At 39.0% G+C, this 20,144-nt stretch overlaps 1 protein-coding gene across 1 annotated transcript in view; it reads right to left on the bottom strand.

Annotated features, from left to right (window-relative positions):
• Vps35 (Vacuolar protein sorting 35) overlaps positions 1-20,144 on the bottom strand; it is a 180,117-nt gene that overhangs the window by 56,479 nt on the left and 103,494 nt on the right. The window contains exon 10 of the mRNA XM_068226569.1: positions 8,637-8,746. Coding sequence (XP_068082670.1) covers positions 8,637-8,746 — 110 coding nt within the window. The remainder of the gene's footprint in view (positions 1-8,636; positions 8,747-20,144) is intronic.

Here is a 20,144-nt window from a genome sequence, read left to right as displayed (position 1 = left end):
TAGGTTACGTTTCCCACAGGGTTGTCCGGCATCTTTTACATCCTGTTGACCGTCTATTCATATTACCTTTAGTCATCCTTATTTCAGGTACATTGTTTATCTTTTCCTTGTGTGTTTTTATTTTGTGGTACAATAGTGTAACGAGTGGATAGTGATGATTGTTGGACAGAAAACCAACCAAGGTCATCAAGAAATTTATCTATTTGGGCTCCATGATTTCTGATAGAGAAGGGTGTTACAATGAAATCAAGAGTAGAAAGCCCATGGCCAGAACAGCCCCCAAAAAGCTGAGTAGGATATGGAAGGATCGTACAGTTACAAAGAACACAAAACTGCAATAAGCTTACTCTCTCATAATCCCCATTGCCACCTATACAGCTGAGACCTGGGCAATCAAACAGGCAGATAAGAGGAAAATGGAGAGCTTTGAGATGTAGGTTTCCCAACGCTTTCTCCAAAGTTGAACACCGAACTAATGCATCAGTTCTGGAGGAACTAGGCATCCAGACTAGACTTCTCGAGTGGATCAGCCAAGTTTACCTCCGGTACTTCGGACACATCGGCAGAAGGAAAGGCACCCTGGAGAAGCTTGAGGTGGAGGGAAAGATTAATGGATAGAGACCACGAGGATGGCGACCAATCAGATGTGTGGACCAGCTGCAGCCTCTGGTGGTGAAATCTTCCCACGAGACTACCCTTATGGAGACAGACCACCAGACTTGGAGAAAGAAAATCAGGACAGTAAAATCATGAATGCCACCATGCTCTGTCAAATGTAGAGGATGTTAATCAAACATCCACCCAAGTTTCATTGAAATCGAACAGGACCGACCCAAACATCTCCCCTGTCAGAGGGAGTCGAGGAGATATGAATGGGGTCAGGGATAGGGGTAAGGTCTAAGGATGCCTCCTTCAAATGAAGAAGGAAAAACCAGAAGAGTGAGAGAGTTTATTTTTAAAAGAAAAGATACATGGTTGGAATACATTATGTAGGTAGAGTATGAAAATTGGAGAGAAGTGCCAGGGCACAAGGACGAGGAAACCTAGAGTTGGAATCTAAAAAAGCTGCTGAATCTTATACTGGGTAATCAGATCTGAATAAAAAATACATACCTGCCAACTTTTGAAAAGGGCTTTCAGTAAAACTCACGCGCGACGAAAATCTAACGATTCTCGACAAACCCCGGCTACAAAAAACAATAATTCATGCTTTAAACAGAATACTTCAATGAAATTATATCTACTTACATCATAGGCCAATGATTTGTAGATGAACATAACAATCAAGAAGAAATCCATGTTAAACAGCAGCAGGCACGGTGAATATTAGTTTGGAGCATGCATAACAGAACTTCCTTGATAAATTAAGCAGACTAGCGAATGTACCCGTGCTTCGCTACGGTATTCTACATTGTATTTGAATATCGAAGTAAATAGTGTACATGCAGTAAATAAGATTGTTTTAAAATTGCATGTCTCTTAGCGTTATCCGAGAAAGAGCATGGGGAGGTCCCCATACCTTCTTTCCAATGTAAAGTGTTTGTTACAGATTTGTGATATAACGGCAGGCTCACTTGCCTACTGGCATTCACAATCGAGTTGGGAAGTTTACATTATAATTGCAGGCCCCATTGCCTACTACGCGGACAGAATCGATTTGGGGAGTTTTCGTTAAAATGGCAGCCCCCCTTTCCTACTTCCAGACAGATTACAGTTGAGGAGTTTCTATTATAATGGTAGGCAAATACCCTACTATCACTCGAAATTGAGTTGTGCAGTTATCATTATAATGCCAGGCCCATTTTCCTACTGCCAGCCAGCTTAATGCCAGTCACACCAAGTTCGTGAGTTTCCATCAAAATAGCAGGCCACTATGCCTAATGCCAGTCACATTTTAGATGAGGACATTTCTTTATAATGGTGGGCACCCTTGCCTACTGCCAAACACAATCGGGTAGGGGAGTTTTAAACAAAACTGCATGCTCACATGCCTTCTGCAAGTCAAATCGAGAAGGGAACTATTCATTACAATTGTAGGCCTTTCTTACTAATGACAGTTACACAGGAGTTGGAGAAGGAACCCTTTCCTACTGCCAAAGTCGGTGTGGGGAGTACTGATTACAATATCAGACACACCCTTTCTCGATCGCTCAAAATCGACATCAGTGAATATATATAGATCGACATACGAAAGTATATGCGTGTTTACAATATTGAAGACCTTCATTTACAGATTAACTGCTACTAAACGTACGTCATATCGACAAAGGATTATACCATAAGACACGCCGGATTTAGTGGCCTAAATGGCTGGTCCTATGATATGTCATCTATTCTTGGGTCAGATTGAGTTAGAAACGTGGAACAGGGTAAAGGTTTTGTAAGATTATCTCACATTACATTACTTTTCGGATAAATATGCGACAGCTACATACATAGCATTTGGCTCACATATGCCTACTGGGTGGGCCAATTTTCGTGGAGAGTATGATGATTCTGTATTTCATATAAGTAATTGAAAGTATGAATTATGCATGTGAAAATTCCAAATTGACTTAACATCGAGTAATAGAGAAAAATCAAACGTAAAAGGGATACAGATATGGCAAAGAGTCATAAAACCAAGGTTGTAGATCATTCCAAATTGAACGGAGATTGTGCAATCCATTATTTGATAGGAATTTCCGAAGGTCTGCACCATCATTAAAATTGCCTGCATATTTCGATATTCTTCGGGGATAAAAAGTGAAAAATTTAATGATCTAGGATGTTTTCCGTTCGTTACAGGCTAAAACGTATAATTTTGTCAAATTTCAATTATCTTCTTTTTCTTCTGGCAGATTATACCGCAATCTGGATTTTGGGCGAGGCGGGTAAAAATTAGGACTTTCAGGAAACTAAACCAAAAATTATGGAGATGGTCATTATTACCTCTTAAACGGAAAGCTGTACGAAAATTTCGCCAAAATAGTTAGTGTAGAGGCACACAGTCGTTACGATTTGATTTATATAGATAAGGAATCTGCTCCATGTAAAACACCTTTTGGGCTATGTCCGCTGGACTTAACCTGCAAAAGTGACCATTCATGATATCTCCCTTATTAATCCTCCTGGCGAAAAAAATGCACATGAAAAAAAAAAGGTTTAGAGGTGGAATTCCATCACGTTTGGTCGATTTCCAGTCAGGTTGGTCTTGTTCTGTATATATTGTGGAAGAGTAAAATCACCATTTCGGTTCCCTATAAACCACCAGTCCATTCCGGAACATGAAATGTTATTTACGTTTAAAACCTACCTTTGGACAGGTGGATGCTAAATATAAATTTTGGTTCGAATGTCTTCAGTAGTTTTAAAGTTGTAAGGAATACGCTTTACACGCACCCGCTCGTGAGTCAAGTCCGATGGGACTTGTACAGAAAAATGGTCCGTTAATGATATCTCCCTTATTAATCCTCGTATCGAAATGATACACATGAGAAAAAAGGTTTAGAAATTAATTTCTACCAAGGTAGGTAGATTTCCATTAAGTTTGGTTGTGTATATTTTGTGGAAGTGCAAAATCACTGTTTCGGTTTCGTATAAACCTCCAGTCAGTTCAGGGATTTAGAAACAATATTTGCCCTAAAACCTATCAAGGACAGGTGTATTCTAAATATGAGTCTTGGTGGAAATACATCCAGTAGTTTGTAGCACTTGCGTACATATGGCATAATTAAGGAAGAAAATAATACAGTTAAGAAAGTTGAAAGTAATAGAAAATGGATTATAACTGAGGACAGCCGGATAACGACAAAGATGTAAATGCCAAGTGAATGTATTGGAAAATCAAATGTCCCTCAATAAATTATGCTAGTGAGAGTTATGGATATAATAAAGCGGTAACAGAGGAGAAATTTAGGTCCAGTGATTCTTAGGTAAACAAATAATAAGAAGATGACTAATGGTGTTATTACTTAATCTATTCGAGGGCGGTTATAACATCCAACGATATTCCGCCAATATCCCGCAGATAGGCCGATTGACGCCTCTCTTGCCTTCTACCCAAGGAACAACCACGAATTTAAAAGCATGATGGGGAAAATGGCAATACGTTACTTCCCTGCTGGCATGCAGTCAGAGACGTTGCCATGGTAACCTGTAGGTTCGTTGTCGGTCTGTCGGTCACTCAATGCAGAGCATGATACCAGCGGAAAATTGTTAATTTCTCCGTCATGTGAAGAGTAAGGTAAATTATGAACATGACGAAAGTTGTTTATAATGAAGAGACGTTTCACGTACGGTAAACGAAGTTTACAGAAAATCAATAGTATAAGAGAAAATGGAGCCTATAAACCCCCCGTCTATTCAAAGATTTTAAAATGATATGCATATCGAAACCTTCCCCGGGATGAGTATACTCTAAATATGAAGTTTGGTTGAGATCTATCCAGCTGTTTCGACGTGATGGTGGAAAAACCATTGAGGTTTTCCTATACACCCCCCGTCTATTCAAAGATTTTAAAATGATATGCATATCAAAACCTTCCCCAGGATGAGTACACTCTAAATATGAATTTTGGTTGTGATCTATCCAGCCATTTCGACATGATGGTGGAAAAACCATTCTGGTTTTCCTATAAACCTCCCGAGTATTCAAAGATTTTAAAATGATATGCATATCGAAACCTTCCCCGGGATGAGTATACTCTAAATATGAAGTTTGGTTGAGATCTATCCAGCCGTTTCGACGTGATGGTGGAACAGACAAACAGACAGACAAACAGACAAACAAACAAACAGACACGAAATGTAAAAACCACCGATTCGGTCTTGAGTTGACCTAAAACGGATAAATATCTGAAAAATTGGCAACACAAAAGAAATTACAGACAGCGGACCCCCTACAATTTTATTTATATAGATATGCGATAATTGAAAAAAGCTTTTCACAATAAAACTTGTTTAACGGAACACAGGCAAGAAATAATATAATACACACTGCAAATCACACACTAGTTCGACTTTAAAGTCATAGCTGTGGCTGTTTTAGCTTCCTGCAAAAATGTCTTGAAAAAATGTTTTGTCATAACAGAGACTAGAACTCCTGGTCTTCAAAATAGAAATAGACTCCAGAGATTCACTGGACATGGATTATCTGAACTCTGTTCTATTTTTCTTCACAATGCTGAAAACCTGTTCCACATTCTGCATTGCTATGGGTTATGGTGAGAATAGAGAGCATTACTCTAGATATTCGGTTATACTTAAGTCCATCGCCTAAACGAATTCTTGATATTTGTGCCCAACTGGAATCGCTTGCAGCATCTTGATTTCCAGCCAAACTGTCATCTACCTAAAGAGCTGTGAACCGCCTCTGAAGCTCATTCACCACCTCATCTGTAGTTTCATTCTCTTCTTTGCATATTATGATAGGAAACTTTTCAAAGAAGAAACGAATAGAAGAAAACTGTGCATCTTCAGTTTTGTCTAACCTAGCAACTTAAGCATGCTTTAACACATCATCTTTGAGTGGAAACTTGTTCATGATGTAGTCACAGGCAGTACAAAAGTAGTTTCTCACTGATGAAAAGAAAAGGGATTTATCGTATCCTGGAGATCATTCACTATATTCTAATTCTGAATGCCAATAACTAACTCATCATCACTTCTTTGATTTTGAATCAAGTACTGTTTCTTGTTGGATTTATTCATGATAATCTACAATACGAATATAACGTAAAAATGTCCGAGAACAAATGTCTTGATATCTACTCAAACATCAGAAGGAACCTGGATCACTGAACGTCACATAAAATTATAACAAACACTCAAGGCAGTCAAACACTTCATTAAAACATGTCAAAGCACACAAAGTCTTAAACCACTAAATGAACAAGACGCCAACCTCGTGAACAAAGAATATGCACATGGTAAAAAACATACACACACATGGAAAGAATGTAATTCTTCTTCTGATTGTTTATAATTCAATGGGCTTCACTAATAGCGGTATACCCAGTCACTAGAACGAATGTAATTAGTCCAACAAATACAGGAAACTGCGAAGCACGAAGTTATAACACAAAAACTCTAACACTTCATTACAATATGTCATAACCTTAAAATGCCAAAACTTTCAAGGAACGCCAACTTTGTGAACAAAGAACAACACTCACGTGGTCAAAGAATATAGGTTAAATCAAAACAAGCAAAAGGAGCGGAACAAAGAATTTGCGGAGCAGAGCCTGTCGACAACTAAGATTCACACGGAAGAACTGTTATCCCGGCTTTAAATTCAATTCCAATAACGACACAAACATCACAGGTTCAAAATACCAATCATATCAAAGAATAAGTTATCGACTATCGTGGACTTGCCTTCAACCCATGCAAACAATCGATTGTATGGAAGTGGAGTGATTATCAAACTTCAACGTTTCATATTTTTGTCCGCGAAGTTGTAAAATGGCACCGTCCATCCGTAAAACCGTAAAATCCTGCAATTTCCGTAAATTTTACAGATAAACTGTAAAAGTCGGCAGGTATGAAAATATGTTCAATAAAATTATTTTCAAGGTCAGGCATATCATCCTTAACCAAGACTAAACAAACTGCCCAAGATAGATTTACAAAGAAGAAACTCCTCGACCTCAATATTGTAAACGAGAAAATAAAGATGCAGCACTAATTATTTGAAGGTGTTTCTAGTAAGAACACAGAACAAGGAGAGTTATACAAATCGGTGAAAATTCTTTTCCTCATTTTCTGTCAATCTGACTATAGTGACATCAAGAGGCACTCATCCACATGAATGGCAACTGTAGGTTGAAGACATTAAAAAGACCAGGCTTTGAGAAGACCACATGCGGCTTTGAGAAGATCACATGCAGCACAAACTCTATACTGCCTCAATGAGAGAGATTTCTTTTCAGCAGATACCATTTTAGATGGGAAATGAGCCCACCCATTCAACCTGAAATCTCAGGGCCAGGGCTCTGCCCAGAATTGGAATGTTAGAAGTTATGAGTGAATTCTTTACGCCTCAGTTTGGTTAGTATAGTGACATAGCAATATTAAGGGGCCAAAACAAGAAATGTCCAATGTTTCCATTAATATCAACTGTAATGAAAAAATTAATATAGTACAAGTTGTGTAAAATATAATTTCCAATTTTTCACATTTCCTGCATTTTTATTGTGAGAGGAAAACTAAACTTTCAAATTTCTCCAAAAATAATATTTGAAAATTAATTTTCAATTTATTTATTTATTTATTTATTTATCATATGACTTTTAGTGCCGGGAGCGTCCGAGAACACGTTTAGTTTGCCTGGTGCAGATCTTTCCTTTAGGCGACGTGCGCATCTGGTGGTGGTGGTGGTGGTGTAGGGAGAGGGTGAAACCTTGTGTCGGCATGTAGCCTACTCCTGTCGAATAACACCAAGGGGTCTTGCTCAAAGTTTTACATCCCCATCCAATAGATGAATCACCCTCAAATAGCATCATTTACCCTCACTCCACATGAGGTTTTGTAATTGAATCCAGGCTTCTGAAATGCAATCTACTGATTAGAAATTGCATACAACTACCTCCCATATTCTGCCAGCCAACATTTTGATATTGAAAATATTTTTGACCAACGGGATTCGAACTGGATAACCATGCTGTCATAATATAGACCTCAATGCCTTAATGATCAAGGCCACCAGGCAGGCTTAATTTCAATAATTTATATCTAATGCATCTAGTAATAATAATTTAATAGTATCTAATAATAAGTAAAAAAGTGGGGATGGATAGGACATACATTAACAAAACGGGATTGAGAAGTTGAAAAGTTGGTTCTTGGAATGGAACCCAACAGGAAAGAGGAAGTGTGGAAGACCTAGGAATACTTGGAGGCAAACAGTCAGAGAGAAAAAGCGTGGAAGAGCTAGGAATACCTGGAGGCGAACAGTCACAGAGAGGAAGTGTGGAAGACCTAGGAATAATTGGAGGCAAACAGTCAGAGAGAAAAAGCGTGGAAGACCTAGGAATAATTGGAGGCAAACAGTCAGAGAGAAAAAGCATGGAAGACCTAGGAATACTTGGAGGCAAACAGTCAGAGAGAGGAAGCATCGAAGACCTAGGAATACTTGGAGGCGAACAGTCAGAAAGAAACTAATTAGAATTGGGAAAATATGGGATATGGTTGGAGAATGTACCGAATGGAGAGCTTCCCTGGATGCCCTTTGCTCCACATAGAGAAATAGGAATTAGATAATGCATATTTACCCTACTATAGTCGAGATAACCAGAAATTTCAGTTATAAAGAATCTCAAACACATGTCATGTTTGTTACCAAGTTCACAAAAATATTATGTACTTCATTTGTTATCTACAAACCTTCTGTGGTCTAAAGCTTGGTTAAGACAAAATGAACTAATCTTCGTTCCAATGATGTAACTCCTACAACAAGCTCTAAACTCTATGACAGCAAGAAATAACATAATGAAGCTAGGAAAGAGCTACCATCTCAGTGTGGGAAGAGTTTAAAGATTATAACTTCAAACTGACATGGCAATTCATTTGATGACAATATAAAAAGCGACTACAGGAAGAGTAGTATGGAACACCACAAGACCACAAGAAATTCACAAAGTAATGTTCTAACTTACCTGCCCAGCAACCCTTGCTCTTCAGCAAAGTCCTCTGGATCTTCCTCTCCTGCAGGCTGATCAGCTTGATCTTGTATTAGAGGACTCACCATGGTTAAGATGGCATCAACCTATAATTAGGAAACCATACAAAATTACTTCAATAAAAGACAAATGCAAATCATGTCAAAATATTATGCATGCTATAAAACACAAAAATCCTCATTTCAAATTTGGAAAACTGAGTCAAAATTTATCCCATTTTCATCTTGGGAATTAGATAATATAAAACTCAATCTCAATGCATCCAAATTCTAAATCTAACCTGAAGTCCTTCAGTTGTTTTGCTATATGCCTATATCTTGAGTGTCCACTGCAGGTGTCTAGTTGCTTAAGTTCAATCATTTTGCAACATGTCAATATTTTAACCTTTGAAGTGCTATCGTCTCACTACGAGACGATTCGGATCCCAGCTGAAGTGCCATCGTCTCGCAGTGAGAAGATTCGTAAGAATTTAATTTCACAGCGAGAATATTCCTAAAATTGATTGTTATACCAATTTTAGGAGTTATATCGATTTTACTGCAAGATTATAGCACTTCTGCTGGGATCCGAATCGTCTCGTAGTGAGACGATAGCACTTCGAGGGTTAAGGGTATTTAACAGTAATTTTGGAATAGAAAGAAGTACCCAAAAGTAACTACAGTACAACCTGTCTCAAAAGGACCCTCTATGAAGCACAAATTTGCCTTCACCAGAAAATTAACTTGGTCCCTTGATTCGGGCATTAAATGTAATTCAAATCGCTCTCGATTAAGTGACAACTGTCTAACATGGGAACAAAAGGCAAATTTCCAGTTCTCCAAGTGGATTCTTCAGTATCTTTTCTTTTGCTAGTGGCTTAACATTGCACTAAAACACTGAAGGTTTTTGGCAACACAAGGATGGGATAGGGCTTAATAATGGTCAGCCCCAGTATTTGCCTGGTATGCAAATGGGAAACCAAAGGAAACCATCAGGGCTCCAACAGTGGAATTCGAACCTACCATGTCCCGAAAGCAAGCTCACAGCTACGTGACCCTAACCACACTCTGTTGTAACATTTTTACCACCCTGCACATTCTAAACAGTTTAGATGCAAGGACAAGCACTGCATGTAGCACACTACATTCCTCCTTTCCTAGTATCTCTGTTTTGGGGACTTAACTGCCGAGTATTTCCTTCGACTGACTGGACAACCTGGACTGTCCACTTTTCGCATGGTATGGTACGGTATGGTACTCTACAAATAGCCATTATCTCTGAAATTCACTATGTGTGATTCAGTAGTTCTAGCTACGAGAAAATGAAGAAGAGGAGAAACCACTGAGTGCAGATTAAAGGCTTATCAAGACGTCATCAAAAGTTTAAAGGAGCTATAGGAATTCACCATACGGTGGAATAATTCAGATATATTTGTTGTAAATTCAGAGGCTGAAGTTTAAACAGAAAATCAGGAAATTAAGAGTAATAGAGAGTAAAACCACTACAACTGAGAACACTCACTGCTGAAGAAGTACTGTATCGGTAAGAAAACTTACCAATTTTATTTATTCTGATAATGTTCAACATGTATTAGGGTGTTATCACTGGAAAAGCTGCCACTGTGGATCAGTGGTAGAGTGTCAACCTCCGAATATCAAGATAGCGGGTTCAAACCCAGCAGAGGTAGTCTGATTTTTGAAGAGTGGAAAATTCCCATTCGACACTCCATGTCATACAATGTTGGCATGTAAAAGATCTCTGGTGACACATATGTTGTTTCCCCAAACAAAATTCACGAAATCTCAGCCACAGACGCCCATGGGAGATTTGGTTTACTCTGCAATCTAGCAGACCTAAAATAAAATGGAAAATCGAAGTTGACAAGACAGCCAGATGGTGTCAAATTTAAAAAATATCTGCACGCGGTACCTCAGGCCATAAGATTATCATCATCATCATCACTAGAATCACCTCAACTGCAAAAGACGTCCTGGGGATCAACAAGAGTTTTCATCAGGATGGTTTGATGACAACAATGATGTCTTCACAACTGTTGTGGAACACCACCACTTGCTTCTCAAAACCTGTGAGCTAAACTGTAACTCACAAGAACTGGAAATCCTTATAGGACAAAGTAATGCTGAGCTTCAATCAATACCTCAGAACCAGAAAAACCAGTCATGGCAAGATAAGGCAAAGGAGATCCAAACTCTTGAAGATCAGCACCATACTGACCCATTTTATGAGGCAATCAGAAAGTTTTATAGCCCTCAGACTCAAAGCAGTACCCCTCAAAAACAAATCGAGAATGACATGGCTGATGGAGTCCACAGAAATCTTATGTAGGTGGACAGAGCACTTGTCAGAACAGCATTAGCGATCTTTACCATACTGCAATGTTGCCTGACCATGAAGTTGTCAGCAGTATGGAGATCCACCAACGTTGCAGGAAGAGAATGCTGCAATAACAATAGGAGAAGAGCCCCGGAAGAAAATAGTATATGTGGAGAAATTCTGAAATATGGTGGCGACAAGCTAAATGTCAGTACGGAAACGTCTTCTGGTGTATTTGGAGACAAAGAGCAGTTCCAGTTGACTTCCAATCATCTCACACCTGTCCAATAAACAAGAAAAAAAAGGCAAAGCATTTACCACAATTCATTTTATCGAATATCCTTGCTTAGATTGCTCAGAAAAGTCTTTGCAACAGTATTACTTAAGGCTGTTTTCTCCAAATGAGTTTAAATTAGGTTTATTTCAATCTAGTTTAAGTCTGAGTTTAAACTAACATTCATTTTCCCCCACATTGGTTTAAACTTTGTTCCAAGTTTAAACTTGGTTCAAAGTTAAACCTTCTATATTGTAGGTTTAAACTGCTGTTTATATTCAACCTTCTTGACATTTTATTAACATATCTGTGATTTTCCTAGTAAAATGGTTAGTTTTGACTACCAGTACTGCAGTACTTATATAGAAAACGTACTAAAATTAGAACGTAGTATTAGCATTAGAAAAATGGAAGAATTTATTGAAGTCTGATTAAATCGGAAATAATTCTGATGTGCAACTGAGGTTAAGAAGCCGCATTTCAACAAAACAAGTTTACAAATTTGGAAAATCGGATGTAAGGGAGTTTTCGATGGATTTATAATTCATAAGCGAACAGCAAGGATTGTCTTGTATCACAGAAAGATTCATTTAAAATGTCAACTGCACGAAATAATGCTATTTCGCTAGAAGCAAAGATTTTTGTTGCTTTAAGATATTATGCAGCAGGCATTTTTCTCATTAACAACGGGGACCATTATAATATTAGCCTATATAAAATACTGTTGGTGGCATGAATACTGTAATGTGAAGCATAAAAATATTTGTATATAAGTGGTGTAATACGTCCGCTCGCCATGTGGTGTCTGATGGCTGTGGTCGTTAAAGCGTTAGGTCAGCATTGTCCGTAGCCGTACTTGGACTGTTCGAATCCAGGTGGTCGAAAATATTTTCACGGTAGGAGAGGTGGTGGTATACAATTTCTAATGGCTAGATTGCGTGCCAAAAGCCGGGATTTTTATGGAGTGGGGACATTGACACTGTTGATGGTAATTCGTCCATCGGATGGCGACGCTAGGCCCTGAGTAGAGCCCTTGGTGCTATTTGGATAGCAGTAGGCTATGTCGACACCAGGGTTTACCCTCCCCATTCCTGATAATAATACTGTTTCTACGTCCCACTAACTACTTTTGACTGTTCTCGGAGACGCCGAGATATTGTCCCTTTGAGCACCTTCAAATACCGCCAGACTCAGCCAAGATCGAACCTACCAAGATGGGTTCAGAAGGCCAGCGCCTCAACCATCTGAGCCACTCAGTACGGCACCCCCTTCATATATATTGTACTTCAATAAATATTGATGGGATCAGAAAAATAATAAAGTTTTTCATGTTTGCTAGTAAAGTAGTAATAAAATAAATTATAGTTAAGAATGTTTCATCCTAACTATTGCCAGCATACCAGCAATAGGAATATTAATGCTATAGGAAGAAGAGTATTATCCATACAGTACTACATACTGCGAACAAGGTTATGTTATAAACGAGTACAGTGGAACCTCGATTATCCGTTCCCGGAAAATACGTTTAACGGAATATGCGTTCAAATTACGTGGTCCCGCAAGCATCGTAATTAAATCACGTTGTAAAAGTCCCGCATTATCCGTTCCTCGAAGAAACGATTTCCCGGATCAACCGTCCAGAAATTCCAGTCCCATCAACGCTAAATCCTCGCTCAATCGTTTTTTAATAAACTGTGTCTCTCGAAAGGACGGCTATGGCATATTTATGGATCTTGGCATTAACGCCCCATGTTTGCGATAGTTAAAGCAAGTACCGTACTGTACCGGTGCTGGAAAAGCGATCGGCGGTGAACATGCATAAGGGACCATCTCAGCATCGCATTCGGATGGTATTGTTTAGAGAATGTCGGAAAATCATAAAGCAGAGAGTGGCCACAACAATTGCAAGGAGACACGGCGCATTTCGACAGCTCTGTTTGAAGATGGAACGAGTTTCGTCAAATGTTCGCACTTATAAAACATCCATATTATGTCCAGGGTTAGATGTGTATATGTTTAAATTTTTTCGATTGTACTGCCGAACAAGTTTTCGGCACTTTGCTCAGGGCACTGGAGAGTAACTTGGCTTTCAGGCAGGAATAGAAACTGCTCCTTCTTAACACAAATTCAGTATTTTTGATATTATCGCACATTATTATGTTTAGCGAGACCAGAACAGATGTTGCACCTTACATTAAAAAAAAGAAAGCCGTGGAAGGTCTTGGAATTGCCTATTACTGTTTAGGTCCTAATGTAAGACTGGGAATTTTACGTTTTCGTGTTAAAAAAATACCAAAAACCGCAGTCGTTTTATTTGCGCACGTTACATTTTAAATGGTTGGTATCATTTCCAACTCGTACTGACACGTGCAGCGAGCGCGCTTTCCAGATGACCTCAAGGTCATGAATAACCGTAATTTCTAAGGTTTTGATGATATTTCTTTTATCTTTCCAATTTGACTGGATTTGTGACGCGCCGAACTGAATATCATGCATTCAAGAACTTTTAAGAATCGATACTTACATTCGAAACCGTGTTTTCGAGTTCAACCTTTAAAAGTCGATGTAGGCCTAATTCGCGCGGTATGAGATTTCCAGAAACTGACTACGAACTGTATACCGGAGACCAAATTACAATGAAAGATTAAGAAATGAAGGGATTTTGCCATCATTTTAGGTGCTTTTGTATCTAATGTGCTTTAAGTTCCGTTTGGGCCTGCTATGGACCACGTGGTTCTTATCTCTAGCAGCTTTCTTCTTTGACCAGTACTCCTTCATTCTTGCACTGTGAATGTCTTTTCGCTCCTGAGTCCATTTCACACCTCCTCCCGGACGTACTGTTTTTTCTGTTAGTGACTGGAGAGAGTTTGATGTTCTGATCAACGTTCTGTACCTATTCCTGTCATAAATTTCACTGGGAGCAATGTCCAATTCTTGAAGGTCTTTTCTGACGAGTCTTGCCCCCTTGGCATTAGTCGCTTTCCCTCTAGAGATGGTGTGGAAGATTCTGGAGGTGAGCCTCTGATTGTCCATTCTCATGACATGACCGTAGAAGTTCAATCTCCTCTTCCTCATAGATGTTGTAATGCTCTCCAATTGTTGGTACAGTTCGTTGTTGTGCCTGATTCTGTACTTGCCTTCTTCTTTAATGGGGCCCATGATATTTCTCAGGATCTTCCTTTCCTTCAGCTCCAGTTTTCTAAGTTGCCCTTTTCTTATCATGTTTAGGCATTCTGAGGCGTATAGTACTGACGGTCTCACTACAGTAGTGTAATGCCTGATTTTGAGGTTAAGGGAGAGGGATTTGGATTTGTACATACTCTTACATAGGTGGTAGGCATTTTCCAATTTGATGCATCTGCTGTTCATGGCCTGATCTTCATTCATGTTTGGGGTTATCCATTCTCCTAGGTATATGAAGGAGTTAGTCCTTTGTACTGTTTTGTCCCCCAGTGGGATTGATTTGGGTGCATCTTTGATGTTGGTGATAAACTGTGTTTTGTTGATGGCGATCTTCAGCCCTACTTTAGCTGCTATGTGGTCGAGAGAGGATAGTTGATGGATAGCTTCCTCCACACTGGATGCCAGGAGTGTAAGGTCGTCTGCGAAGGCTAAACAGTTGACTGTTAACTTGTCTTTCTTGTAGCCAATTCTCAATCCAGAGTCATCCTGTAGCATTTTCGTCCACTCACGAATGACTTTTTCAAGTAGGCAATTAAAGAGGATTGGAGATAGGCCATCCCCTTGTCTAACACCTGTTTTGATCTCAAATCTCTGGGACAGTTCCCCTCTGAATTTGATTCTGGCAGTAGTGTTGGTAAGAGTTGCTTTCACTAGATTCAAGGTTTTCTTATCTAGTCCCAGTTCAGCGAGTGCCTGGAAGAGTGACTCTCTATCTACTGAATCGTAGGCCTTCTGAAAGTCAACAAATGTTGCCACGTAGGGTGAGGCGCTTAGGTTTTTGTAAGTGATGATGGTTTTGAGGTTCAGGATTTGTTCGGCGCATGACCTTGACTTGCGAAACCCAGCCTGGTACTCTCCGATGCAGGAGTCTAGTTGAGCCTCTACTCTTGTGAGTAATACTATGGAGAGTATCTTATACGTCACTGATACAAGGGAAATCCCTCTGTAGTTGTTGAGATCTGATTTGTCGCCTTTTTTGTGTAACGGGTGGATGATAGCTTTATTTTATTAGATGAGAGAATTAAAAAGCTACTTGTGGTCGATTGTCGTTTGGCTTGGCGTTATTAGATTTTTCGAAGAGTTTGGCTAGCCTAATCAAAGTTGCTGAACTGAAAGAAGTTTTCACGGGAAACTGACGAAGATTCCCCTGTAAAAATTGAATATAAAGTATCGAGATTTTGAACTTTCGTACCGGTAATTAATGGGATTTCGCGGTCTAACATGCCTGCCTCTCATCCAGGGGGCCCGGGTTCGATTGCGACCAGGTCAGGCAGTTTTACCTGGATATAAGTCTGGTTCCCAGTACACTCAGCCTACGTAATTACCTTTAGTTGTGGAGCTATCTAATGGTGAGATGGCGACCCCGATCTACAGAGCCAGGAATATCGGCCGAGAGGATTCGTCGCAGTGACCATGCGCCCTCGTAATCTGCAGGCCTTCGGGCTGAGCAGCGGTCGCTTGGCAGGAAGTCCCAATGGGGCTGTAGTTTGGTTTGGTTTAGGAGTTTTTGTAAGATTATAATTATACATACCGGTATTTCATTTTTGTGATGTTTAGCCAAATTGTTGATGGTTTTCATTCAATCCCGGATTTTCCGTTTTCCCGTGTTGTACGTTTTATTTTCATGGTGCCTCGAAAAACGGAGAATCGAGGTTTCACTGTATAGAATCAAGTAATACATCCTCACTGGTCTGTCTGCTGGATCCGAGGTTTGCGAGATTGATCCTGGTCAAGGGCGATGGATTTTAACAGGAGATAAATTTCGAGCATGCTTGGAATTTATTTACTTGAAATCCATATACTGTAAATGTTGATTTTCTGAGAAAAGGAATATTACTAAAAGACCAGGATTTTAAAATTTCAACGTTCCCGTGTGTTCTGTAAGACAATACAGACATCAAAAAACACGTACTGGTATTAGGCCCACGGTACTTGTTTATGGTAAAGCATGTTAGAGAATAATATGAAATAAAAGTGCTCTCCAAGAAATTGTAGATAACAATGGGTAAAATTATACGACACAACACTTCACACAAACTTAAACGATTTATTTATCCGTAGAGCTAATAGCCTGCTGAATTTCTACTTTATTCACTACGTACTATAGCATTAATTAACCACAAAAAGCTGATGAAAATGAAAAATGAAAATCCACAGCCTGTTTCCAGTCATTCGACCGGGTCAGGGATGGAATGAATGAAGTCCCTATCTAGCGGCAAGGGTAGGAATTGTGCCGGCTGCCGAAGCCTGTCGCACTCCTCTGGGGCGATGATTAATGAATGACAGATGAAATGAAATGCTATTGGAGAGTGTTGCTGGAATGAAATATGACAGGGAAAACCGGAGTACCCGGACATAACCTGTCCCGCCTCCACTTTGTCCAGCACAAATCTCACATGGAGTGACTGGGATTTGAACCACGGAACCCAGCGGTGAGAGGCTAGCGCGCTGCCACCTGAGCCAAGGAGGCTCTTCCACAAACAGCTGATATTAATCCAAAAATGTCGGTCATTGAATTACTTGGCTCTGATTGGACAATTCCAATCGACCATGCCTTCGATTATTCTTTTAGTGCAGCCAACGCTAGCGTAGACTTGTCATTAGTTTAAATGGGCGAGCTGTCGTTTAAACTAAATGAGTGTCAGAAATTGGTGGAGAAAATGGACACAGGTTTAAACTAGGCACGAAAGTTAAACGGGTTTAATATATACAAGGTTTAACTCGGTTTGAAGAAAATGGCCCTTAGCCGGTTAGAGGTATTTGCTGAAAGGTAACTTACTGATATCCAATACAACTTTTGTAAGAACCATGGCACTGTTGATGCTGTATTTTCATTGCACTTGAATTGAACACAAATTCTGGCATATCACTTTGTGACAGAAGAAAATCCTGAAAACTACGTGCCATGTTTGTTGCCTGCACAAGAGTCGAACTCTGTGACATCTTCCTCTTCCTCCTCATCATCACACAGATTCCTATCACTTATAATATGTATTGTTTTAGAAATCGGTATATTGGAACATATGTCTTATGTTATTTATATGTTACTTTGTGTTACTTTCCTCTAATTCGAAATACTTGGTTCTGTTGCAAAATTCAATTATGTTGTTGAGTTCTGCTGTCGAAGTAAACTTAAAATGTTTCTTTAAAATAATCTGTACAAACTTTGCCATCAGATAAGTTGTACCATTGCTAAAATTTACTACTGGACTTACGGATGTGTTTATGAATTACAAATACTGTAGTTTTGGTATTCTTTTATAAGAATCAAGACGTTTCTACACGGGACAACAAAAAAGAACGTGTTAAGCAACAAAACGTACTACTGAATATACGAATAAAAACTATCCAACAGGGATATAGAAACACTATATACAACTTTTTCAGACATGAGGGCATTTTACGTTGTGTATCAGCGGGTACAGTGTAAACTATATCTACCAAATCTAAAGGTGAGAGGAAAGTATTTATAAAAGGTGTGAAAACCACGAGAGAACAAATATGAAAACCTTTTCTGCTGGGGCTTATAAAATAACAAGTGCACTGGAAGTTGTGAAAAACACCAAACAACAAATATGAAAACATGTGCATGGGGACCAATAAAAATATCAAAGTATTATTGCAGATCACACTCTTTCTAAAACAAATGTTAGTAGAAACCTTTTATTTCGGAACAGGGGATATTAAACATTATTCTCTGGTCACACCGTTTTACAATTTATTGGAGGTTACACTCGACCATGTGCGACTAGCAGGAATGACTTTGGCTGCCATTTTGAACCTAACAAAACTTTGACCAACTTAAGTGATCGAGTCAAAACTCGAAGGTGCGAGTTCAACACTTGCGACCTCTGCGTTCTTCAAGATGCGGATGCCCAGTCCACTTTGACAGATTTTAAGTTTGTCTTCATTAGTAAGGAATTTCACGACTTTGAAGGGCTGATATCATTCTTCTTCGCTATTTCTCCTTTCTTTCCTCCTTGCTCCACTTCCCAAAGTATGTTACATTTTTCTTTTAAAGAAAACTGCTTTCACTTCTTTTGATCCATATTGGTGGAAGAGTTAACTGGCACACTAATACACAGGTGCTTCACGAACAAAAGATAAACAATGAACGCATCATGAGACGTGAATAAACAAAATGTAGAGATGCGAAACCGTAACGTTCATTGGCTGATTGTAAATGTGGCGTTCCTACCCAGCCAATAGCGTTACTTCTTGCATAGTGGTTACTTTGAAAACGATATCCAGCTCGAGCATTTGCATACATGTATGGAAAATGGCTACCTGAACCATATCCTGTAAATGCGAATACTGTAATCCATTCTGCACACCCCAATATTTGAAGATACTTTTATTAACAGAAAATTGGCTTTAATTTGCGTTTTATGTACAATAAATTAATCCTTCATAATGATGTTCAGTACTGGTACACCAAAACTAGATAAGATAATCTTCAGGTGCTGTTGGGTAGGCAACCCGCTTGTCAGAACTGTAATGTGTTTGCTTACTTTCCCCTGATTTGTATAGTGTCTGCTGCCTGGTATTAGCTGTGTAGAGACATGTTGTGCAAAATACGCGTCGATTAAAAAAGGATGAATTTCTATTATATTTTGAAGGAAAAAGATGTTGAATATAAGCAAAAAAATACATTTTAATTCATTATACTGAAAGTTCAAAATTTGTTACAATGAAATATTTTAACATACATTAAATAGGGAAAAGGGAAGAGGCCCAAAAATAACTTGCTATTCTGAACATTTCGTTAAACTGGCGTTCGTTATAATGGCATTTTACTTTACTTCCAAAAACACCTCATATAAAAGGCTGCAGCCATGTTCAGTAAACTTCACTCTTTACCTTGGTAGCATATCCATAACAAGTGTGGTTGTCTACATTTCGGTATTTCATTCAATTGTAGCAAGTTCTTGTCTTAAATTACCGTATTTACGCGAATAATACCCGCACAATTTTTTTTTTAATTTGGGGCACGAAATTGGGGTGCGGGTTTTATTTGAATCAATGTTGGCATTTTTTTTTTTCAAAATCAGCCTTCCTAAATTTAGGGTGCGGGATTATTCGGTGGGGTATTCACGCGAATATTACCCGCACATTTTTTTAAAAATTTGAGGCACAAAATTGGGATGCGTTTTTTTGCGTCAAAGTTGGCATTTCTTTTTTCAAAATGAGCCTACCTAAAGTTAGGGTCCAGGGATTATTCGTGTAAATACGGTACTCTGTGCCGGGCTGAGTGGCTCAGATGGTGGAAGCGCTGGCTTTCTGACCCCAACTTGGCAGGTTCGATCCTGGCTCATTCTGGTAGTATTTGAAGGTGCTCAAATACGTCAGCCTCTTGTCAATAGATTTACTGGCACAAAAAAGAACTCCTGTGGGATTAAATTCCGACACCTCGGTGTCTCTGAAAACTGTAAAAGTAGTTAGTGGGATGCAAAGCAAATAACATTACTATTATTAATTACTCTGATCTCATTTTTTATCATTGAAGTTCATTGTGCCTCTATATCTCACAAACTGCTGAGCTGTTTAGACACGTTATTACAACAACTAAGAGGAACAACTGAACCAAAGACATAGAAAACACTTTCATTAGATACACTTGCATAATATACAGGGTGTATAAAAATGTAATACTACAACTTCTAGGGATAACAGAAAGGTCCAAAACAAACTTACCTGTGTTTATGTTTAAATAA

Source organism: Anabrus simplex, chromosome 3 (assembly GCF_040414725.1).
Source record: "Anabrus simplex isolate iqAnaSimp1 chromosome 3, ASM4041472v1, whole genome shotgun sequence".
Classification (NCBI taxonomy): domain Eukaryota; kingdom Metazoa; phylum Arthropoda; class Insecta; order Orthoptera; family Tettigoniidae; genus Anabrus; species Anabrus simplex.
The sequence above is the reverse complement of the archived record's forward strand: the minus strand, read 5'-3'. Positions and strand labels throughout refer to the sequence as shown.